We start from the raw sequence: 25,635 nt of genomic DNA, 5'->3' as shown, positions 1-25,635 counted from the left end.
TAATACATGCATATTACAGTAGAGAAAAGCCGAGAATTTCAGCTTTCCTAGCCGGCAAAAAACAAGATTGTTTCTTTTCATGTTCTTTAATCTGAACCCTTAAAAGAGAAGTTGTTTATTTAAGTAAGTTTATTTAAAATAAAATATATTATTACTGAAATTTAATTTATAAGTCTTGAAAATGTTGTTTCGTAACTTTTTCTAGACGACCTGCAATCCTTTGCAGTTCTAGCCCGTCTTGAAAGGCCGCGCATGCGCTTTAGCCATCACAACAGCTGATTGTTATGTCAATATTGTAACCACAAATGTAAAATAAAGAAGTTTTTTTTTATGAATATTTCGTCAATTACAAGTGAAATTTTTCGTTTTCTCTTATAACCTTCACCTAGCGGCTGAAGCGAGTATTTCTGTGCGCCCTTGTGACGTCACTGTCACGTTACGGTAATTTCAGTGTTGTCATATATCAATTTATTACCACACTTAGTGGAGAGAAATCTGTAGTGTTCAATGATAAAATAGAAGTTTTGTGTATATTAGTATAATAGTACATTTATTGATGAAAAGTATTTGTTGATATCTAAAAGCATATTATAACAATTCTTAACAATTTCACAAGCAATACATTTAAACAAAAAATAGTATTTATTGAAACTAGTCTAGAAACTCTTCCTCTAAACTCTTGGAGATTAATTTGAATGTTATTTACTAGAACAGAATAAAATACGATGTATTTACCAAAAATCATTATCAAAATTTGATATCTTGAATCACTAGTTTGTATAACAGAAATTAACTTAACTTTGAATAACAGAATAACATCATAATATTGTACGGTAATATTACAATAGGATTAAAATATTCAGGTGAACTTGGATATTAAAAACTACAAGACAATCAAAGTCAATATAATACATGGTATATTAAATTAGAAATAAAACACACTTGATCCATTGACCCCAATCGCGTGTTATCTAAACGTAATTAAATTCAAAATTAAAATATAATTCAATTTAAATACTTCGTTCATTAGTCTATCTATAATATTGATAGTGATGGGAAAATTCGAAAATAGAACCTGGCAAACAGTTTACATAGCGAGCAGTTCAGTCGATACCGCGCGCGGGAAGACGCGTCGTCCATTGTGGATTATACTTTTTAATTTACAAATAAACTTGAGTGATAGTGACAATGCCAAACATTATAAATGAGGTTAAATTAGACTTTAAGGATGTACTCTTACGGCCTAAGAGGAGCACTCTAAAAAGCAGAAATGATGTAAGTGTGTGTTTTAATTAATATTTCTAATGAAAACGCTGAAAGATCAAGGTCCAGCGAAAATCGTCTGAAGCGTTTTGCTGATTCTAATTTTAAACCTTAGTTTTTTGAACGCAAGGTTCTTTTTAGGCGAAGATTTCGAGGCGAAAACTTCACGAGTGAAGGTTTTTTATCGAGTACGTTTGGGATTAATTGAAGACAGAGGATAAGTGTGAAAAGTCTAGCTCTGGCTATAAAATCTGTAAGAACTCTAGAAAAAACAAAACGTAAATCAGTCAAAGTAATATTTTTATGTTTTTTTTGGTAGGTTTTTTTAAATAACGACGTTGAAAAAATCTCCGGTAACTGATATTAATGTTCTTTATTCAAAAAATGGTATAAAAAAATATAATGTATGATTATATACCTAACTTAATTTATTATACTGAACTAATTTGATTAATAAGAATGTAACGGAGTTATAAAACAAAATTATAATCATTAAAATAGTTTGCAGGACAAAATGCAATGAAAAAAAAGTGTGATACGGCTAAAAATATATTAAAATTATAGAGGTGTGGAGCTGTATAAGTTTAATCTTGCTATTATTATTAATATTAATGCCTCTAAGTTAGTTTTAAATAATGAGGTTTAATATAATTTGGCATGTCTTACAATTCTAAACGAATATCGATTTTTATACGTAGTCATTGAAAATAATATTATTCACCCTAGTTGAAAAGTTTAATAAAGAACGTTACGTCGTATTTCGTAGTTTTCATACCCGTTACGAAAGTACGTGTACAGCAACGATCGCATTGCTTGAATAAAATCGAACTAAACATAACACATTTTACGACTTTTTACTAATTGTTGAATTTATAACAGTCGGTAATTGCTATTGTATGAAAAATATCTTGAAACTCACAGAAGAAATCGCGACATCAAAAAGTGTTTGAATACAGTCATTGTTTTTTTTTTTAATGATATATGTAGGTAGGTGTAGGATATATTGAATATTTCTTACATCGCCAATGCGCCACCAGCCTTGAGGGCTAAGATGTTATGTCCTGTAATTTCAGTAGTTTAAGATGGCAAAATAAAATCACGTTTTATAATAATTCTCCAACAAATATATTTTTCAATAACTTCCAATCATCTCATTATTTCTCGTGACAGATCAAGCTTTTTAAAAAAAGAAGTATGGATATGTATTTTTGTCAGTCTTAAATAATGTGCCAAATAAAATAGTATTAATTAAAATTTAACAAATTATTAAACAACTAATTTTAACAATAATTTTATAAGAACATAATAACGTAAAATAAATAGTTTCGATTATAAACATTATATATAATAATGTGATATAATTAATTATGACATCTTATGACGTAACACCATATTGGAGGCTAGGGCTAGTCGCTAACAGTCCCTTGTTTACACAAGTTACACTGGTATTTAAATCGGAATACAACAATACTTCTGTTTTGCGGTAAAATATCTGATGAGTGGTTGGTACCCAGTCGGGCTTGCACAAAGCTCTACCACCAAGTAAACACAATTTACAAGATTTAAGAGATTTGATATCACACCACTGTACAGTTAACAGTCTATTTGGTTACTTTTGTATAATAGGTATTTGACTTTTTTTTCTGGATGGCGTGTTTTTTTTTGTGTTATCAATAGTTATTTTTTAGGTTTACATTTTTTAATTATTTATTCTTGTATTCAATATTATTTGATTCTATCCCTTTATAAAATAGCGTATGACCGTAAGTCGGACATCATCATTTCAAGAGTGAGATGCGGAGTGAGTTCGTACAGAATAGCATTATAGTTGCCGCTTTATTCACCGTGGTGATGTCATCGTGTGATGAGCCATGGCGGACAATTTGGAGGAAGACCAGCCAACCACGCAAGACATTCTCTCTAATTCCTCACTGTCATAATCCGATGATACGGCAAGTCAGGACCAGAAAGAGCGTAGGACTAACGCTGTACGTGTTCTCCGAGGCACGGAAGTGCGAGGGTGTACATACTTTCAATTTTCAGAATTCGAACTGTTACTGTGAATTTTTGACAGATAAACCCAATCACTCTACATCGGCCCGATCTAGGTTTTAACGCAAGACGTACGGGATCTGCAGCCTCATACCTAGCCACTTCAAACATGAATAAATTCATTATCTCTTTTTCGTATATTGTAGTAAGTGCATTAGTTAATGTACGATTCTTGAGTTAGGTAGATAAATCAAATCAAATTGAAATCATTTAAAATGAAAACATTACAGTAATTTATAAATCAAATTAAAAACTACCACCAAGATATCCTCACCAGAGAAGAACGGGCGAAAGAAACTCAGCGATTTAGTTAGTTACAACAAATAGTATCGATTCGGATAATCGTAAATAGACTGGTAATAAAGAAAAACCAACTGTCACACAAAGAATTAACTTTATTAAGTTTAACAAACACATTTCTACAATAACGCTCACTTGAACATCTCGATCAGAATAACTTGCGACTCCATCAGGCCTTAACAAAAAATACAGAGTATAAAAATACTCAACAATAATACAGTTACATAGCAGCAGCAAAAGAAGCTGGATTTAATTTAAATACAATGTAAAATAAATGCATCGTTTAACTGTCCCACTTCTGACCGATGGAAGAGGCTTTTTATAAAGGTAGGTGGACTGGCAATCAAAAGAATGGTAAGTTTTCATTGCCCACAGACATTGATTCTATTCTATAAGAAATATTAATCATTTCTATTCCTATAATAATAATAAATATAATAAATATTGGATAACATCACATACATTACTCTGATCCCAATGTAAGTAGCTAAAGCACTTGTGTTATGGAAGATCAGAAGTAACAACGGTACCACAAACACCCAGACCCAAGACAACATAGGAAAGTAATGAATTTTTTCTACATCGACTCAGCCGGGAATCGGACCCGGGACCTCAGAGTGGCGTACCCATGAAAACCGGTGTACACCCTACTCGACCACGGAAGTCGTCAAAATTCCTATTCACATTGGGAATATGTCACGAAGCCATCAATAAGCTTGGGAACTAAGATGTTACGGCTCTTGTGCCTGTAGTTACACTGGCTACCTTCAAACCGGAACACAACGGTACTAAGTATTGCTACTTGGAGGTAGAATATGTGATGAGTGGGTGGTACCTACCCAGGCGGGCTGTCACAAAACCCTTCCCCCTAGTTGGGCCATATTGACGAAATTCAAATGTTATCAAAATATTTCAAATTGATAATGCGTGATTTTTTTAAAACAAGATTTTTAGTAATAGTATTCACTACATTACATCCATTAACAGCCTGTAAATTTCCCACTGCTGGGCTAAGGCCTCCTCTCCTTTTGAGGAGAAGGTTTGGAGCCTATTCCACCACGCTGCTGCGGGTTGGTGGAATACACATGTGGCTGAATTTCGTTGAAATTAGACACATGCAGGTTTCCTCATGATGTTTTCCTTCACCGCCGAGCACGAGATGAATTATAAACAAAAATTAAGCACATGAAAATTCAGTGGTGCTTGCCTGGGTTTGAACCCGAAATCATCGGTTAAGATACTCTCTCACTAGTGTTGTGTATTACTACGAGACAACGATATGGTTAGGGAAGACAATATTTTAGTACACACATGTATTTACAGACCATCAAGTCAAATACAATCGCCATGTTAATATTACTTTTTTTAAAATAAGAAAAATATAATTAAGAAACCGTCAGATTCAAAAAAAACTTCTATTTTTAAATTGTCTCCAACGTTCACTTGTACTGTAAACTACGTGTATGGAAACAGTCTTGGGCTTATTTCATTCGACAAGTGGCGGGCCTGCGATAACGACGTAACGCATTCAAATTGCGAACTAAACTAAACTAAACTAACGCTTACTATTTAAATAAGCAAACATTTTTACTGGTTTAAAACGCATTCGAAGCGCAATAGTTCCGGGAGTCCCCGCACTGGGAATTTGCCAACGAAATCTTCAGATTTTATGTACTCAATGGCCCTATCTGAACTCTTGTTAAAGCATGATGTTGATCCCTTGAGCAGTTAAGACAAAACTGACTGATAAACAAATATGCCATTTATAATATTAGTTAGGATAGTCAATGGCGTATACCACTTTCTGACTTTTCACGATCGTGTTACGGTGAGCTTCGAAATTGCTCTTATTGAATAGATCCACTGCACAGATAAATTTGCAATGAATATCAATGGAATCCATAAATCTCGTAAGATTTATTACACTGCTTTGATATCGCGTTATTACGCAGCAGGCAGACTACGAATGCTGTTATTTAACGAATCGTTATTGTACATCATAATCAACCGTTTTTGAGTTGCGAATTACGAGTCGTTAAATTAGTTCTTATTATTAACATACACGTGATTTCCAAACTAAAGAAACTGTTTTTATCGAGACGCTGAATTTCGTCGCATATGACATTTACTACCCGTAAGCAAAACGAAACGTTTCTTGAATATAGTAACAGCATATATGAAAATAATTTATCTGTTGTTTAATATTCATAAAATGAGGCTTGTGCAAGTAGTTCTTGTTTATTTTTTTGCGTTACTTAGCAACAATTCACGGTGAATGAAGCTATAGACGATAACGACGAAAATTGTAAAGGTAGGGTTTTGTACAAGGCTACTTGAGTTGGTACTACATATAAATAATAAATAAATATTTGACAACATCACATACATTACTCTGATCCCAATGTAAGTAGCTAAAGCACTTGTGTTATGGAAGATCTGAAATAACGACGGTACCACAAACACCCAGACCCAAGACAACATAGAAAACTAATGAACTTTTTCTACATCGACTCAGCAGGGAATCGAAACCGGGACCTCGGAGCGGCGTACCCATGAAAACCGATGTACACACTTCTCGACCACGGAGGTCGTCAAAATAAATAAATAAATCCACTCATACAAGTTACGAAGAATACAGAAAAGAACAAAGCATACCTATCACCTGCTCTTCTCCTTAACACGCGGCCGAAGCTGCTGGGGGACTTAAAATCAGACCCATCCTAAGGCTGTAAATGTAGCAAAATTATAGTAATGCTTCTGCTCTACCTACGTAACCAAGGTGTTAATTTACTTACGTCATAAGTAATGATATTATACACTTATCGATAACTCGTAAGGTGGGATCTTCGTCATGTCATAATGGTTTTCATGCGTCCAATTAAGCAAGTCTTGTTGGCTAAATCTTCGATCGAGTTTTGGATGAGTATTGGTATATATTATACGCAGTTGCATTTAGTTTTATTGTGCGCAGTTAAACCACTGATTAACGTCGTATGACTTTAATAATAAAGGAAAATTTTAATGTAGCGTGCATAATTTTTTTTGTGATATATGTAGTTGGATTGGAGAACGTTCCACCTGTTGGTTATTAGTCACCACGGTTAATAAACATAAGCTTTATTGGAAATATTAACCATTCCTTACATCGCAAATGCGTCTCCAAACTTATTTATTTATAATACAAAACTGTATACATATCATTACAGGACATCGTTGTCCTAATTCGATACTACAACACGTTTATTAACAATATTTAAAATAAGTCTCTACGTATATAAGTATGTATCTATATATGATATAGTCCAAGTGGCTATAGTTGTGAGTTCACTCAGGCTACAATAAAACAAATCCTGTCGGCTATGACTTTGAGTGTACGTAACGTGCGCGACAGTGGCGCCTCCTTGAGCAACTTGGTTCGTCCGTTGGGCACCGCTAGCAATGACGGTTGATGTCTCTGCCACAGATCTGGGGCGCACAGACTCAACTGTCTTAATATTATCATTATGGACTATACCTCTTAATATCTTAAATACATAGATTAAAAGCGCTCATTCTCTCTTTGCCCTCAGCTCATTGTACCCTACCATGCCTAGGACAAACAATGTTGGGAACATCAAAGGATAGTAAGGATATACCCACTACAGCTTCATATACAAGAATCTAGAAAATTTATTCTGGACTCGCTCCAACATTATACTTTATTTCGCTTCATATGGGGCCCAAATGACTACATTACATTCTAAGTGGCTCATAACATTATACAGGCATTATACAAGGCGATTACAGCACTCATATTTGTGAAACCACGAACTGTACGTAGCATGAAACCTAAATTTCTATATGCTTTTTTGCAGCATTTTATTATGTGATTACGAAACGCTAGCGCCGTCCTAAAATTAACGCCCAAATCCCTAACCTCTGAAACTCTCAACATCTGCACCCCGTCAAAAATGTAGTCGTAAAGAACTGGAACATGTGCCCGAGAAAAGGTGCCGCACCGCACATTTTTGTGTATTAAATTGAAACCGATTTTCTTTACTCCATTTTACTACACTATCCAAATCTCTTTGCAGCCTCTCACAGTCACTGAGAGCTAAGATGTTATGTCCCTTGTGCCTGTAGCCAAGCCAGTGTGGCTTACTCACCCTTCAAACCGGAACACAACAGTATTAAGTTGCTTGGCGCTAGAATGTATGATTCGCTCTTGTTTTAGGGGTTGGTGGCCTAACACCTGAGTTAGGTATAAAGCCTTAGTCTTTCCTTGGAGTTCATCTTGCTTCATACAAAATTTCATCCAATTTCATTCAGTGTTTTAGTCGTGAATGAGCAATATACAGACAGAGTTACTTTCGCATTTGTAATATTAGTATAAATTAATTACATTTAACACAACGTTAATCAATACATACTTTACTAGTTTCCGTTCTCGGCTTCGCACGCGTGTGTAGGGGTGCAGGTGCGACACCCTATGCCCTTTTCGTAAAGGGTAACGAACAAAATTGGAATTAAATAACCAAGCAGCAAGCCCTTTGAATAAAAAAAATTACGGAATCTGTTCATAATTTTTCGACCGTTCATAATATATATATATATATATCTTGATTTATTATAAACTAAACCTCCTAACAATTAGGTATTCAATAACAGTAATATAATTACTGTCTTCATTATAACGTTGAAACATACACGCGTATGAACATTAATGACACGTTGAAATTACGATAATGATTCACGGTACGGTGATTAGTGATGACGTAGGACATCACCGATCAAGATAAAGTTAGTTTATAAACACGTCTAACTTATGTAGTTTGTACATCAAACTATAATGTTACATAATATACAATGATATAAAATATATGTGCGTTACAAGACCTTGGGATTTGTTTTCGTTGATTTTAATGCATATGGTCACTTGGTGGTAGGGATTAATCCAAACTCTTTTGGGTAGGTACCACTTGCTCTGCCGCCATACTGTGTTGTGTTCCGGTTCGGACTACACGACTTTATTTGATCTATAGCTATGAAATGCTATGTTCCTTGCGTCTGAACCAAAGTCTGACTGTGTTGGTCTAGTGCCTATATATATATGATCGCTGAACCTGAGGTCCTGGCTTCAAATCCCAGGTCGGGCCGATAAAAATGTAATTAAGAATTACAGTCGAAAAATTATTGTGAGGAGGCCGGAATTTGAAAGTTGGACGTGTGTGCACTTTCGTGCCTCGGAAAGTATGTGAAGGCGTTAGTCCTGCGCCTGAACTCTTCGGTCGTGCCGTTTGCTGTCCCATCGTATTGTGAGAGTGAGGAAATAGAGAGTGTACCTGTATTTGCACACACACACACACACACGCACACACACTTTTGCACTATAATATATCCTGCGTAGTTTGCTGGTCTACCTTGAGATTTGCCGCCGTGGCTGAAATCGTTCTGAACGTCATCATCACATGCAAATTATAATAGCCGAGAATATCAAGGAATACAAGATTTCTTTTAATATTTGTTCTTCCATCTAAAAGTTGTATATATACCCTTATTGTATCCGCGTGAAGCCGGGGTGGTTAGCTAGTATCATTATAAATTTGAAAATGTCTTTGTTGAGCTTCCGTTTTAACTATTCAACTGAATATCATGACATTTTGCATATATGTCGCCTGGGGTTTAGAAAACGACATAGCCCAAGACATGCCACTTCAAGCCCCTCACACGCGAGCAAAGCTGCAAACAGAAGTTATCTCTTTAAAGTAGAAATCAATGAAGCGAGTAAGAATATTTGCTACTTAAGTGTATTACAAGATATTAAACCGGTTTAAAGCATTGTATGGCTTCAAACAAATTGTACTTGCAATCGGCACTTAAAAATACATTGAAACAGTTTGGTGGTAGGGCTTTGTGTAAGCCTGTGTAGATAGATATTAAATATTTTCCCTCTATACAGCAATACTTACTATATTTGTGTCGCGGTTTGAAGGATGAATGATCCAGTATAATATCAGGCATAAGGGATAAAACTCTTAGTTTCCGAGGTAAACGTTGTATAGAAGATGTAAGAAATATTTAATATTTCTTACAACACCATGTCTATGGACAGTGGTGATCACCACCAAGTGTACCATTTACGCTACCGCCTATCTATGCCATAAAAAATAAGTTATTTAGTTTTTCCGTCGAAAAAATCTCAGTTACAGCCCGAAGTTTGGAAGGTTTTGACATTTCAGTTCCTGGGAAATCTTGCGTTTGAACTCTTTTCGATCACGATAGATTTGTCGAGATTAAGGGTGCATCTGTTTTTACGCAAAAATTTATGCGCACTTTACTAGTCTCGAATTAGTCTCGCTTGAGAAAAGCCGCCGTCTTCATTCATTCATTCAGCTAAAATTTAGTTTGCTTCATGACGTAAGGTATATTTACTTTTGCGAAATTCATCGCTTCTATAAGGTTAAATAGGGATCGATTGGAACTTACATCATATTTGAGTAAACATAGATATTTAGGATTACAAAAAACGGCATAAAAAGTCGCCGATGACGAGGGATTTTTTTCATATTTCGAATATTATCGACTCCGTAACCTACATTTTTTTAACCTTGAGTCTGACAATTCGGTTAACATTGTACGAGGCATTTTGGCAAACAGCCCAGTTGGCATGAAATGTGCAATTGAGAAAATTTTACGTTATTTCTTAGAAATCGTTACTTAAATGTTACGTATTTTGCGTGATCAAAGCTAAAATTCTTATTTCGAATTTATAACTGTGACCTTTAGAAATTTGTCTTTTGAAATAAATGTTTATGGTAGTTTGACTTGCAAAGAATAATCAATCAAATCTTTTGCATATTAAAGTTTTAATAACAAAAAAAAAAACGTTAGATTTGATACATATAATTTATGACAGCAATTTATAATATATATGTATATAATTCAAGCAAAGGTCATCGACCTTATTTTTAATTGTAATAAAACCTCATTAGTTTTTCATCTGGACAGAAAACAACAGGAACACACCAATAATAATTATTCCTAATTGATGTTAGAGTAAGTGATAAGTAGGTGGTACCATCAAGAAAAAGCTATAATGTAATGACCTGCTTACACGAAAAACGCTGATTAGGGAGATTATAACTATTTGGGTCATGGATCGTTGCCTATTTGATGAGCTGTCGCCTCGTGAAGCCTCACCTCCATAAACCTGCTGTATATTTAATATATCAAAATTATTATTCGCACTATTGATTCAAATTGGCATTTTTTTAGAAGAATGGTAGCAATTCATTGTCAATACTTACGGGCTGCCTAGAGATGTAATGCAGGTTCGATGTAATCCAGGTGACTTTTCGAACTATTGACATCCCAACAGCTCACAAAAACTTTAATTAAAGTGGTAATTAGGAAAATTAGTAATTTCTTAAATAGGTAATTAATGAACTTACAATTTTTACAAATTTAGCAGCACTATAGATTGTGTATCGTCGAGGTCTCAGAGCAGAAATATGATGTACTGGCGGACTACGTAGGTCCAACCTCACGGGGAGCACCCTTAGGACACGCGTCCTCTGTGCCGTTCAGTGGGCTCCCAACATCCGACAGTCTACTACGACTGACGCTGAGTGTAGAGGCCATGTGACATAGCTACTGAACATTCGAAAAAAAAAATACATGTAAAGCAATCGAATAAAATTATAGTTGTGAACAGTAACAACTGGTAAGCACTTCCCTCGTTTTATTCATCATTTGATCCCCCGATAATACTTCAGCATAAACAATATATTTCACTGTATTAACTATACAGGAATGTAAACATCGAATAAAACCTTCTTAGAATAATAACTATGTGTTTATTTAATTTATAAATATAATTGTCATCAGGTGGACATGTACCGAGAGATAACATTCCGCAACTCCGGTCAGACGTATCGGGGAGTCCCCGTTATGGCGAGCAATATGGACACCGTCGGCACTTTTGAAATGGCGAAGGAATTGTCAAAGGTGAGCAGAGTATATTGAAAAAACATTTGACAACCGACAAGCTTGACACAGTAAAGATTTATCTGTCAGATTCGTCATCGTAAAGTTTAAACTCAGTAGGATAAAAGGAAGCTATTAACGCCCACAGTGTAATTTTCTCGCTGCAGTTTATTCGAATCGAAGATGGAATGTAATCAAACCTTAGATTTACGTATTCCATACGGTTTTGTAATAGTTCGGCCATATTGTTCATTATTAATAGCTCTTGAGTAATATATTTTTATATAAATACAACACTATTCCACTTAAATATTTTGTCACTCCAAAGTTTCGCAAATATTTCAATAATAAATATAATAGATTATTCAAGCTCTCGCCCTCTCTCTCTCTCTCTCTCTCTCTCTCGGCCAATGATATCGCGTCACTTCTATGTCAAATGTTGTTTTTTTTTTTAATCCTCGTGTGGTTGGATTAGACTAAAGCTCTTTAGTACCACGTCCTGTCGCGTACAAAAAACGCGGATAAAAAACTCGCGCGGCTTTACAGCGCGACTAACACACGCAAGACAAAAAAAAATAGAAGCATTGGTTTACAAACGCTGCAAGTTAAATAAAAGCTTGTAAAATTGATCTTCGCTATGTTTTTCACTGCAGGCTCACGTCGTAGCTGTTACTGACATCCATTCGGTTTTACTATTTTATTTTTGTGACGTCGATGTTTTCTAAGCATTTGAAACCTTTTAAAAATATGCAATGAAAAATGTAAGTGTGTGTCGTAAACAGACGCGTATATCTATAAATGTTTGACTGTGTTTGGACGTGTGTTATGTAGTTATTGATGTGTGAGTGCTTATAATATTGTTTAAATGTATTCATTTCATTTTAAGTAATTTTGATAAGAAGAATCAACACAGTGGATAGTACTAGTTAATAATGATAAAACCTAAGATTAATTCTCTTGCCGGACGGTGAAAGAAAATTGTGAAAATACCTGCATCCGTCGTATGTTACCAACCACCAATCTGCAGTTAGCGGTTAACAACTAAGAGCGAAGAAGAGAGACTGTATGTGTGTGTGAGGATGGCCCGTGGTTACGTACGTGTGAGTGCGTGCGTGCGAATAACCTACAAACTTTCTCCTTGATTAGATTGTAAACTGTTTTAAAGTAACGTATTTATGAAACCTTACAAAGTGTTACCGTTTCTGTAACTTTTTTCAGCACGGATTATTCACATGCATCCATAAATACTACTCGGTGGAACAATGGAAGAAATTCGCGGAAGAAAATCCTGAGTGCTTGGAACAAATGGGTAAGTTTTTATAATAACTCAAGGTTACGGCTAGGTTAGCTGTATGTGTAAGCTACAAAGACCGAGGCGGCCTGTACTAACAATAACAATGTCCATTGACAAAGCCGGCTGGACTGGACACATAAATAAAAACCATAATTTTCGTATCGTAGTAATAGACGAAAATTTTATGTTCTATTCACAGCGGCGAGCTCGGGTACAGCTGAAGTGGACTTCGAACGTCTCTCTGAAATCTTGAACAATGTAAAGGATCTCAAATTCATTTGTCTGGATGTAGCCAACGGATACTCTCAGCACTTTGTCGAATATCTCAGGAAAGTGCGCGCTGCATTTCCTACACATACAATTATAGTAAGTTTCTGAATTTTGTAAATAAAGCATATTATTCAACACAAGATTACGTAGACGAAAACAGCGTTGAGCTAATACTTGTTGACTTTCAGACAAATAAGACAAAAAATAACTACTGAATTTCTTGCCGGTTCTTGGTAGAATCTACATTCCGAACCGGTGGTAGTTCACTTAATATAGTTTGTCAAACGACGATTCAAAAGTGCTTGTGAAAGTCTACTTGAATGAAGTATATTTTGATTTTTAATAAAAGTCCCACAGTTGGGCTAATATCTCAACTCTTGAGAAATTTCTTTGTCCACGCGACTTGAATAAGGATTGGTGATACACGTGACGAGACTTTAGACACATACATAACCTCACGATGAGTGTTTCCCTCGCCGAACACTTACTAAATATTACAGCCGAAACTTGTATTCAAGTAACTAATTAACTTAACTTGTAATTGTAAGTGTGCTGTACTCTACTACCACAATATAAGCTTGAAAAAGTAATCTTCCAAGGAATTTATTTTCTCAGTAGTAATATTAAAGGTTTCGTTTGATAATTTGTAATTTGAGATTGAAAATATATTCTGTAGCCGTTCTGATGAAATCGTTTATGATATTCTCTTATATACAAAGTTGTGAATAGTTAATTGTACATACGGACAGATCTTTTCCTAGTTATCTTTTTCTATTTCAGGCTGGCAATGTCGTCACTGGGGAGATGGTTGAAGAGCTCCTGTTATCAGGAGCTGATATAATTAAGGTATTAGAACTTTTGGGACTATTAGGTATAAATTATGTAATCGGAATTTAAACGTAATATAAACATAAACAGTCTATAAATTTTCCATTGCTGGGCAAAAACCTCCTCTCCTTTTGAGGAAAAGGTTTGAGCAAATTCCACCACGCTGCCTCTGCTGTGGAATACACATGTGGCAGAATTTCGTTGAAATTAGACACATGCAGGTTTCCTCACGATGTTTTCCTTCATCGCCGAGCACGACATGAATTATAAGTACAAATTAACCACATGAAAATTCAGTGGTGTTTGCCTGGGTTTGTACGCGAAATCATCGGTTAAGATGCACGCGTTCTAATCACTGGGCCATCTCGGCTCGTTAAATGTAATGCCAATTTTTTTTTAAGTGGATTCGAACTATTATCGATCTAAATATTACGAAGAAGTTACTTGATATCAGCCCCCGGCGGACTGAACCTATAACTCTGCTTATAACGTTAAATATTTCGATCCAACTTTGACAAAAATAAACCACATCTTATCGTAACTGGGGACCAATTCTAATTCTTTATACCGGACACGTTTCGATTCAATCGCTAGTAATTGACAATATATTTGACAATGCGAAAAATAAAGCGACAATTATTGTAATCAGTATATATTATGAATCCCCTGTAATCTCGACCGTACCGTTCAATCTCCATCGTGTCTTCTCCATCGCACATGACATTGGCGAAAAAATCTGTGCCCTCTTGGCACAAATAAAAGCCAGAATAAAAATATATATATATATTATGAATTTGAAAATGGTTATTTATTAACGAAAGTTGAAAATTTATACTTAATTAATTTATTCAAAAATTCATAAATAAAAATGCATTTTTTTAAACGTTTGTCACGTGACACCAAACGCTCTTGATTGATCGGGCTTATGATGACGTCACTTGCTTGTTAACCTCGTTTGCCTACTGTATGTGGATTATATGTGCTACAGATTACAATACAGGCAAGTGACGCCACCGACCCCATTGCAGCGCCATATTGTGAAAGCATTTTCGCGCGCTATTAAAATATGGAATTTTTAATTTGATATTTTTCAGCAAATATGTAATAGAATTAAGAAAAAAAAACAACTTTACTGGGTTCCTTAACCTCTACTAAATAATATAAAATTGAATTTAAAAACCAGTCAAATAATTAACGCTCTGATTTCCTACCACGTTTTTCACATAGTGAACTTGATATTATTATAGGAATAGTCCGCGATGGTGTTTTGAATAGATTGACTGACGTCGGGAGATTTCCGAAGCCGGATTTCCGTTCCACGTCTACGGATATTTATTTAAATGCATACATATTATTTAAACTTCTTATATTATTATTTGATTTTATATTTTGATAATAAAGGAATGGAGACGTTTCGTATTCCTTAATATATTAATATGGTATTTGTTTTGCAAGAGCTATAATAATCTATGGGTTTCGGTTGACAAACGGCAAATGCAAATCTGTAGTGCGATTCTGCAAAACCCACGTTAGGATTATAAACAGTTTTCATTTCTGAACTCATTTCGATACGACCTTCAATTGAAAAATATTTGGTATTCCGTAACTTTATGTCATATCGTGTGAAGCGAGATGATAGTGCAGCTACTTTTATTGCCGGTTTTTAAAAAAACATTTTCGATTAGAAATTTCTAAAAAACTGAGGATTTAAAAAAATTCATGACGTCATAATTCATGCAAAATATGTTATAAATAATTTATTTTATAGTTTAATATAATTTGTACCGCAAAATCAGACACATTTTATTAATATCTGTCTGAACATAGACTACCTTTGCATGAAATTTTGTAAAAAAAATTATCAATGTCAACAAATATGTTTAATATGTCAAGCAAAATAATTAAATTTTATCATTAAATCAAGAATTTAATTGAATCGAAAATTCTTTACTACTTTTAATTATTTCCGTTTGCTTTTAATATGAAACCCTGATGATGAAGTAAGTACCTATTTTTCTATATTTATTTTCTATGTTCGAAAGAAACCGATACAGTATAATTATATAATTTTTACGTTATATGGCCGCTACGCTGGTCATTAAATATATGCCTATGTAGATTTACTGTATTCTTTCATTTTCAACCTATTTAGAATGCATCCTGAAGGTGCTACTGCTAAAAAATTGTACTACATAATATACAACTACAACTTTGAGTGATCACTTTATCCCAAATTGGTTGATTCAAATCAATTTACAGACATTCAGTATAGTATGTGGAGGTCCCACATATGTATGTTATATTTCACCTTTTTTTATAATATGGTTAATATTATTTTTAATACTATTTTATTTATTTTAGGGATACCATTGATGCTGACAGTATACCAGCATGGCTGAAAAAATGTGAAAATAGAGGAACAGCATCTGGCACAGGAACATCAAATTTTTTAAAGCATAATAAGTTTTAGCCCTACTAATCTGCTCTGCGGATTTTAAAATTTCTACACAAAACGGGCCGAATTTCACTGAGGGAGGAAAAAGTGTTTGGGATTTGAAATGAAACATTAAAAAATTATATACATATTGTTGTTTAATTATTTGTACAATACAGTTTTTGTATATAGATATACACATTGTTATTATTATAGTCTTTATTTATTACATTGCCGTTCAAATAAACAAAATATAAATATTACAATTAGATATCTAGTTGTATATAAATAATTATAATATTTTGTTATATTAATGACATTCTTTTTTAGGTAGTGTAAAGTAATTGACATTTTAAAAATTCATTACACTGAATTTAAGTAAATAAAATTGAACTAAAAACATTTCTAATTAGGTATCTATTCATTTAATTATATATTTTTATATTAATAACATGCTTTTTAAAATAGTGTACATTAACTAACATTTAACAATTGATTGCACATCGTTTAAATAAATAATTAAATTATTGGCAATACCTAATAATTTATTATTTATAATAATTTATATTTTTCAAATAACAAGGCACTTATTTTTTTATTAATGACACTTTTAAATGCATTTTATCTGAATTTCTGAAGTTTTGGATTTAGTATATTCTATTGACTTGAAATACTTGTAATTGTAAGTTGTTTTTGTGTGATTATTAAATATACAAGTCTAGATTAGACATGACAGTAAGGAGGAATCCAGTATATTTTTCTTCAATTTTAAAAGAACATTCAATTCAAGTATTTACTTATTGCTCCAAAATCTTTACCATGTAGCATCTATTTGTCTGTGTAGTTTGTCATGGTGTCTGGTTGTAGTAAACTATATCTGTTTACCCATTATTTATATTTTATATATATACCTGTATATATTCTTGTAAGATATTGTTGACTTTAATGGGTATTGATTGGTAGCTGTAGCGTTATATAAATTTGCAATGCATCTGAAACAGAATTATAACAAATGGATATGTTAATAAGAAGGAACTAATTCCCTTGATATAAAAATCAGTAATTATATTTTTAAAGAAAAATCGTTGTAAAATTGTAAACCTCAGATCAAGGCCTTAAAGTTTAATAAAGGATTTTTGTTCTTCTATATTTTTTATATCTCATTAGAACTTCATTGACAATGAATTCTTATTCATTCGTTACTGCAAGATAAATATGATTTCATTTGCTCTAATGATTAATAGTAAAATTTGCTTACTTATGTATACTTACGTTAGAAAAAACTCTTTCCGAGTGATAATATCATGCCAAGGTCGCTTTATTTGGTCCTCGTTTTGAATAGATCACATAGATTTACAGTTTTCACTTGAGCCTTCCGCCACATTATATCAACTTTTAATTTGACGTATTAAGTCGAAGATAGTTTCATTTTTAAAAATCGAAATCGTGTTTGAGAATCGCAAATAATACAGTTCTCATTGAAAATTAGTTCGTATTACTTACAATCTCACAAAGTGGCGCTAGTATCTTTAATTCGAGTTTCTCAATACCAAATATAGTTTTCATTAAAAATTCCACATGTGGAATCGAAATATGAGTTTCAGAATCACCTATCTGTATCGAGCGCGGAGCAGGGCCCGCTGGATATTAGTAAATAGCATTAAAAGAATTTCGTATATATTATTTATTATTATTTACACTAGCCAAATTCGCCATTGACGGACACGTCAAGGAGGACATCATCATCATTTATTTATTATTTATTTTATTATATATTATAGATTATGTATATATTATTTAAAATGAAAAAAAAAGTCAGTGTGGGCCACGTCTCTCAAGAAGACGACGAGCTTGATGTCCAGCGAAGATCTGTTGATGTTTAGTAAAAATATAAAGCGTCAAAATGTATAAAAGTAAAATGTAAAAAAACGCACGGGCAACTGTGAGCCCGTGGGAATTGTAAATTAAATAACAAAAAAAAAGTGCAAGTCTGTATTTAGTTAGCTGTACAACTGGTATCGGTTCGATTTCAAATGATATCAATGCCCTGGCTTCGCATGGGTAGAATAAAGGTCTATATAAAACGTTAAAATGTATGAACAAACATACATTTCAAATTGTTGGTTGATTTTTTAACTGTGTTCTTATTGTGTAGTGTGAGTCTAACACACCGTCAACACCAATACCAAATTAATAATGTCGGGGCCCTATTACCCTTTTCTAACTTAATATAATAAAATTATTGAATCCAATGTATTTTAAGACCTTAGCGCACCAACGCAGGTCTCTAACCGAAATGGGGACTACTTGTCTAATGGATGATCTGGCCCTGAGCGCACTAGTGGGAGCCTACCAAATATACCAGACGAGTGTAAAGTTTTATGTTATATTTCCAGGTAGGAATCGGTCCAGGATCGGTTTGCACGACTCGAATAAAGACCGGCGTGGGCTACCCTCAGCTATCAGCTGTCATCGAGTGCGCAGACGCAGCGCATGGACTCAAAGGACATATCATTTCGGTAAGTGAATACTAAGAAAAAATAAAACTTATTTAGATTTAAACTAGAAACCAATGTTATGAAATTAATAAAACCACATTTGCGTAACAACTGTCAGTAGAAATTGATAAATTAATATACATACATATTAATACAACATAACAATAACTAATCAATACATAGAAGTAAGGATAATAGACATAAGACGGTTTTAAGCGTCTATTCAAAAAAATTCCGCCGCTTAACACGATAAAACTGAGCCATGACCCCCCCCCCCCCCCCCCCGTGCGCAGGATGGCGGCTGCACGTGCCCGGGCGACGTGGCGAAGGCGTTCGGCGCCGGCGCGGACTTCGTGATGGCGGGCGGGATGTTCGCCGGACACGACCAGTGCGGGGGGGAGGTGGTCACCAAGCCCGACGGGAAGAAGGTCAAGCTGTTCTACGGCATGTCCTCTTCCACCGCCATGTTGAAACATTCGGGTGGCGTTGCGGATTACCGATCTACTGAAGGTGAGAATCTCGTATGACGTATTAAGTCACTAAGTTAAATAACTCTTGGTCCCCCCAGTCCCTTGAACCCTTGAACATTTTTCATCTCCACTCCTAAAACAATTTTACGGTACCAGGATAGCAAAGGAACGAAGGAGAATATAATACATTAATTATAAGGCAAGTTAACTTTCAGGAAAAACAGTAGAAGTGGAATACCGAGGAGATGTCGAAGTGACTGTTAAAGATATCCTTGGCGGTCTCCGGTCAGCGTGCACGTACGTAGGAGCGGCCCGGCTAAGGGAACTCCCGAGGCGAGCCACCTTCATAAGGTGCTGTAGACAAGCGAACGATGTCTTTTCTTAACTCATGGTAGCCTGGTACTTGGATGAGCGGGATGTGTTGAAATTTTGAATATCGAATAAGGATGGAATGCAGATTATTATACTGAATTAGATAGCAATGCTACAAAAAAATATGTTGACATCATTCATGTTTGCTAGTTTAAATATACAAAAAATATGTTTTATAAAAATGCTGGAAATATTTGATTTTTAAGTCAACATAACGGATGATTTTTTTCTATTTTTAATGTAGACAAAAAATCCACGACTAAGCAAAGGTTTTATACCTTTGCTTAGTCGTGGATTATTTATCTTAAATTTAAGGGTCAATATTCACCTTTTAATAATAATCATTTTATTTTCAACTAAAAACGACAAAAACATAAATTTTAATAAATTAATTAAAATACCTGTGCCTAATTTTATTATAAGTGATATAATTTACCAAAAAAAAAAAAAAGTTACAAATTTTGTATCAATACAAATGCTTCAAATGAACTGACAAAGTGACTTCGCTGGTTGTTTCTCTAAATCTATTGAGCACCGCCGCGACCTCGGGTCCAGCCCGAGTCCGACGCCCCGTTCCGTTCCCGTATTCTATCAAACGATCTGTTCATATTATTATTATATAACGACGAATATTCGACACATTTCGAAAAGATAGTTTAAAAATTAGTGCCGAAAGAAAATACTATGGGGACTCGTATTGCGCTCATAGGGTTAGCAATTTCACTCCATAAACATTACTTGAGTGAATGCTATTCGTTCATTAAAGATTCGCTTAGGTAAAGTTGACCATGAATCAATGGAACACATCAACAATGCTATTCTGTAAGAACACACTCTCTCACTTGTGAATTGGTAAACCGACTTACGGTGATACGCGATTTTGATGCAAGTATCATTTAACATTTGTGTTATAATTTTATTATAGAAAATGTCGCATATTACCTTCTGAAATTTCAAGATCTTATTTTTTTTTTGTAATTTTCCCGTATGTTCTCACAGAATACGTGTTTGAATATTTATACGCCCAGACCTTTTTTTGCACGGATTTTTAATTCATACAGTATGTTATTTGCAACTTGTTATGTTACTTTGAATCTCAGTGATATTTTAGTTTTCAGTTCTGAACTGTTTTTAATCAGTGAAAACAACCCCATTGTCTTGTAAGTGTTAGATTTAAAATCTCACTGCCTAAGTAACTTACTTCCTTCTATTTAAAGCACGATTTTGAAATTCTTGCTGTAAAGCTTAAATATCTTGCAATAATATTATATTAATGCATTCTAAAATACTAATGTATTAAATACAGCTTGAATGTTATGTTTAGTACAAATATTTTAAGACAAATAATCGCTTTTGAAATTTTTAAAATATTATTCATTAAAAATATTAGAGCTTTCAGAGTTAATACATACAATTTCAAGCTCTTTTAATCTCTTTTAAGCACTTTTTAATCGTCATTTTACAAAGTAATCAGGCATGAAATTTGAAGCTAGGTCCAGTTCAATGGAATGTCAATTTGAGAAGGTATTAAACTTATATCGTAACTTTGCTTAATTTAAATAATTAGAAGCCATTATATTACTGCTATTGTTAACGTCACTGAAAATTTGACAGTATTCGTTTTGACAGAATATCGTCTGACAAATTGAATGAAGAATTCATTCATTCATTGAATCAATACTTTGACAGATGAAATTCATACGCGAATAATGTCAACAAACACATTAAAGATGATTTACCAATAATTAATGATCTAATAATAAAAAACTGAGATTATAAGCCAAGTAACTCTAGAATAGGAAATAGGAAAATACTGATCTATGTCAGTAATTTTTGACTTAAATATTGTTTTATTTATATATTATTATCAATAACATTATATTTTAACTAGTGTGGATAATTCCCCATATGTGCTATGGAAAAGCATATTCCACCAACATAACTTGCTCTTAGATTTATCTCTATTAATACAATAAGATACAGCTCTATCATGCTTACACATATAGTATATTCTAACCACAAGAGGAAAAAACCCAACACTTGACGTCAAATTGACGCGATACAATTGATCGAGGGCTTGAATAACCTTTAATATTCATTATGGATTTGCGATAAAATGGCGATTTGAACGTCAACGAATCGGTTATCGGAACTTTGGAAATAAAATGAAATTAGTTAAGTGGAATATTGTTGTATTATAAATAAAGAAATATTAGACAAGAACTGTCAGTAGTGCAGAATATAGCTGTGGTATTCATTAGTAATTTTTACTTCCAAAGTTCCATTAAAAACTTCGCAGACATTCAAAACGCAATTATTTCACGAATCTATAATTAATGTCAGATTAATCAAAGTGTCGAAGAATGTCAAAGTCATTTCAATGTCAAAGTCATTTTAATGTCAAAATCATTTCAATTCAAAGTCATTTCAATGAACAAGTTTTGTTCATGTCTTTGTGGTCAGAACAGGCTATGGTTAAAATGATCACAGATTAAGCTTACAAATCTGAAAATATACAATGCTGTTTTAGAATATGAACCTTTGTCGAATATGATGTATAAAGTATTAAATATTGAACATTTTGATTTTATTAGTGGTATTATTTTTTTATCATTCAAATGTCACAAATATTGTATTTATTGTTCTTTTTTATTTTTTTTTTATTATTTTAGCACAAATGAGACAAATTTTATTTTTTTTATAAAATATTGAATCTTTTAATTTTAAGATTTATTTTCTGATTAAATTCTAAAAAGACGTAATTGTTAAAAAAAATAAATTGTTGGAAATAAAATATTGCTTAATTAAACGTGTTACTTATTTAAAATAAATATCATTCTTAGGTTTGATTGTCTTTGAAATTATATATTGTATTCTAAAGCATAATACTTTAATTTGCATTTATAAATTCCTCGTAAAAAAAACACATAAAAAACCTCATTATGTTGGCAATTTTTTAGAAGAGGTCGTTCTCCATAAAATATTAATTCGCCATAAAAAATGACTTCAGTCAATATAATATTTAAATTATTATAAAATATTCCGATTGCACTAAGGTTATTTGTCGTAAATTAGTCATAGAGTTCTCGACTCATTTCAGGAAGATTGCATTCTAATCATAAAATGAATGAGTGTGAAAATTTCATATAGTATCGAAAGCATAACAAAAAGTGTGTAAAGAAATCAATAAAAAAGCCGTAGGTAATATTGTATCGTATATTATTAAACATCTTCGTTAGCACAATCATTAGTGGTACAAACAGCATTGCCATTTGATAGACAGTAACATACATTACAATCCAATTTATAAGAAAGACCCGCAGGACACGCTTCGTTATATGACATCTGTACTGGGACTATATCTACCGGTATATTATCGATTGAACGCTCGACACAAACTTTAGACGTACACATATAAGTTTTACCATCTGATAAACAGCGGCACGTGTTGCAATTATTCCGATATACATGCAACGGTTCACAGTAACCGTCTTGGGTATCGACTGATTTCAATTTTGTTTTTTTCGTTTGTTCATTTAAGACCAGATTTTGGACACAGTTGTCATCCATTTGACATACTTGATGCTTTACATTGTCCGCTATATAACAATAGCAAAGTTTGCAATCCACCTTATAGTATGAACTCTCAACGCAATCCTGTTTTTGGATTTCCATCGGACTTCTCTGGCCGCAATTTTCAACTGTACAGTCAACAACTTTATTGCCCCTCCTTAGCTTAATACATTTGCAAGTGTTGCAATCTCTTTTGTACTGTGTATTAGATAAGCAGCTCTGGTCATCCGGGGGTGCAACCGCATTTCTAAGTTTAACACCCGCACCTATTTTGAATTTTGATTTTAGTTTTACGTTACGCGGTTCGATGCATTTCTTTGCGGTGCATAATAGATTAAGTTTTCTATCACAATGGCAGTAATTACAGTTTATCTTGAATATTTCACCGATTTTCTTGTCATTGCAGTAACTGTTATAATTATTTCTAGCTATCGATTGTTGATCTGTAAACGTTATGTCACGGCTTTTTTCGTTCACACAGTTATCACATACGAGTTTGTTATTACCGATACAGATACACTTCATACAGCCGAGTTTGTATTTAATTCCTGTATTGCATGGTGCATATACTTCTAAATTATTATCAGTTACATTGGTGTCTGATATCAGCGGAGGACCTTCTTTTACATCTAGAGTTGGATATAGTGAATCATCGCATTCTCTCTTTGTACATAACTTCGGATCTAAAAAGCCTGTATATGGACAGAAACAGACATTGCAACCGACAAGATAAAGTTTAGTTGGAGTGCATGGTTCCCAATTTGTTAAATTCGTTTTTCCTGTAAGATTAACTACGTATAGAACTAGGAAGAGAGCTTTACAGACTGGATTAGGCCAGTCGCCGTCTTCGTCGCAAACACACAACACTTTCCCGCGTTGGTAATGCACTCCTGGTGAGCAGGATGTTGCTTTAGAACGCCAAGCACCTCGTCCTTCCATTCCTACATCTATGTCCCGAATGGCATCTGTAAATAATGTGTTCTTAATACCTTATTATGTATGTTACCGTTTGAACTTGACAGTTATTGGCACTAACGTAAACGTTACTGGCATCTAATGGCATGCCAATTAGTATTGTAAATGTGAAACTGAATTAATTTATTATTATTTGTTTGTTGCACTTACACGTCTAAACTATTCGACGGATCATTATAAAACTTTGTCGAGGGTACAAAAGGCACATGTGCAACACCGACCCATTTAGTTTTTCCCTTAAAGGTGAGTCGATTTGTTTTTTTATCTTCTTAAAAAATATTTGTTAATTTATGCTATATTTTTTTTACAATCGGAGTACAAATAAATGTATGTACATGCTTTCTAAACAATTGATCAATATTATTTATCAATGTATTTTGTTGTATTCTCCAGAAATTGGTGATATATTTTAAAACGATCTACTAAATTCGTATTTGTCTGTTGGAGTTCTGTGTTATTAAATAAATAAATATTAACAGCCTGTAAATTTCCCACTGCTGGGCTAAGGCCTCCTGTCCCTTTGAGGAGAAGGTTTGGAGCATATTCCACCACGCTGCTCCAATGCGATGGAATACACATGTGGCAGAAATTCGTTGAAATTAGACACATGCAGGTTTCCTCACGATGTTTTCCTTCACCGCCGAGCACGAGATGGTTTGAACCCGAAATCATCGGTTAAGATGCACGCGTTCTAACCACTGGGCCATCTCGGCTCAATAAATAATAAAATATGTATTATTGTTACCATTGTAGTGTCCAAACATATCGATCTCGTTACAGACGCGAGCTTTGCATTGGTACCGTTGTCTAGAATCACACCAACACCAGTTGCAATCATTTAAAACAACGGAATTCTTTTTACATTTTTCACTCCACAATTTGTTTTCGAGCGCTGAAAAAAACATATCAATGAAATTAAACTTCAGCATGAACTTCATGCGGTTGATCATGAAAGGCCGCAATTTGTCATGGAGAAGATTTTTCATACTTAGGATCCTCGACATCAACTTAATTATCGTGTTACTTTTTTCCTGCGATCACCATGGGTACACTGGCATTACGACGTCTGCCGTGTAAAGCTACTAAATATATCTATGAAATATTTATTCGATTAAATTCATGCCACCTTGATCATATACATATGTATTCTCAATTACAAAATTTATTTTCAGTAAAGTTATTGAATTAAACCCGATTGAAGTCTAAATTGAATTTTGCTACGTCGGTATTTTTTATATTCATGGATATATACTCTATTCCAATCATAACAGGATAAAAAGCCAAATAAACAACATTTGACAGCAAATAGACGCGATGTCATTGGTCTAGAGCTTGATTAAT

At 33.8% G+C, this 25,635-nt stretch overlaps 2 protein-coding genes across 2 annotated transcripts in view; one reads left to right on the top strand and one right to left on the bottom strand.

The window, feature by feature from the left end:
- LOC113391499 (RNA-binding protein pno1) overlaps nt 1-25,635 on the bottom strand; it is a 269,552-nt gene that overhangs the window by 170,192 nt on the left and 73,725 nt on the right. The gene's annotated exons all lie outside the window — the stretch shown is intronic.
- On the top strand, nt 1,091-19,920 carry LOC113391504 (GMP reductase 1-like). The gene is made up of 8 exons (XM_026627491.2): nt 1,091-1,275; nt 11,482-11,601; nt 12,799-12,889; nt 13,074-13,240; nt 13,925-13,990; nt 18,803-18,925; nt 19,198-19,414; nt 19,590-19,920. The coding sequence occupies exons 1-8, from the start codon at nt 1,189-1,191 to the stop codon at nt 19,757-19,759; spliced, it is 1,041 nt and encodes a 346-aa protein (XP_026483276.2). The 5' UTR covers nt 1,091-1,188; the 3' UTR covers nt 19,760-19,920.

Source organism: Vanessa tameamea, chromosome 25 (genome assembly GCF_037043105.1).
Source record: "Vanessa tameamea isolate UH-Manoa-2023 chromosome 25, ilVanTame1 primary haplotype, whole genome shotgun sequence".
NCBI lineage: Eukaryota > Metazoa > Arthropoda > Insecta > Lepidoptera > Nymphalidae > Vanessa > Vanessa tameamea.
Note: the sequence above shows the minus strand (reverse complement) of the source record. Positions and strands in the feature narration are given on the sequence as shown.

What these genes read in the sequence shown, in the direction of transcription:
- LOC113391504 (XM_026627491.2), top strand. Translation starts at nt 1,189, where the DNA reads ATGCCAAACATTATAAATGAGGTTAAATTAGACTTTAAGGATGTACTC. An exon ending in TGAGTGCTTGGAACAAATGG is followed by an intron (nt 12,890 to 13,073) that starts GTAAGTTTTTAT and finishes TTCTATTCACAG; the next exon opens with CGGCGAGCTCGGGTACAGCT. An exon ending in GGATTACCGATCTACTGAAG is followed by an intron (nt 19,415 to 19,589) that starts GTGAGAATCTCG and finishes GTTAACTTTCAG; the next exon opens with GAAAAACAGTAGAAGTGGAA.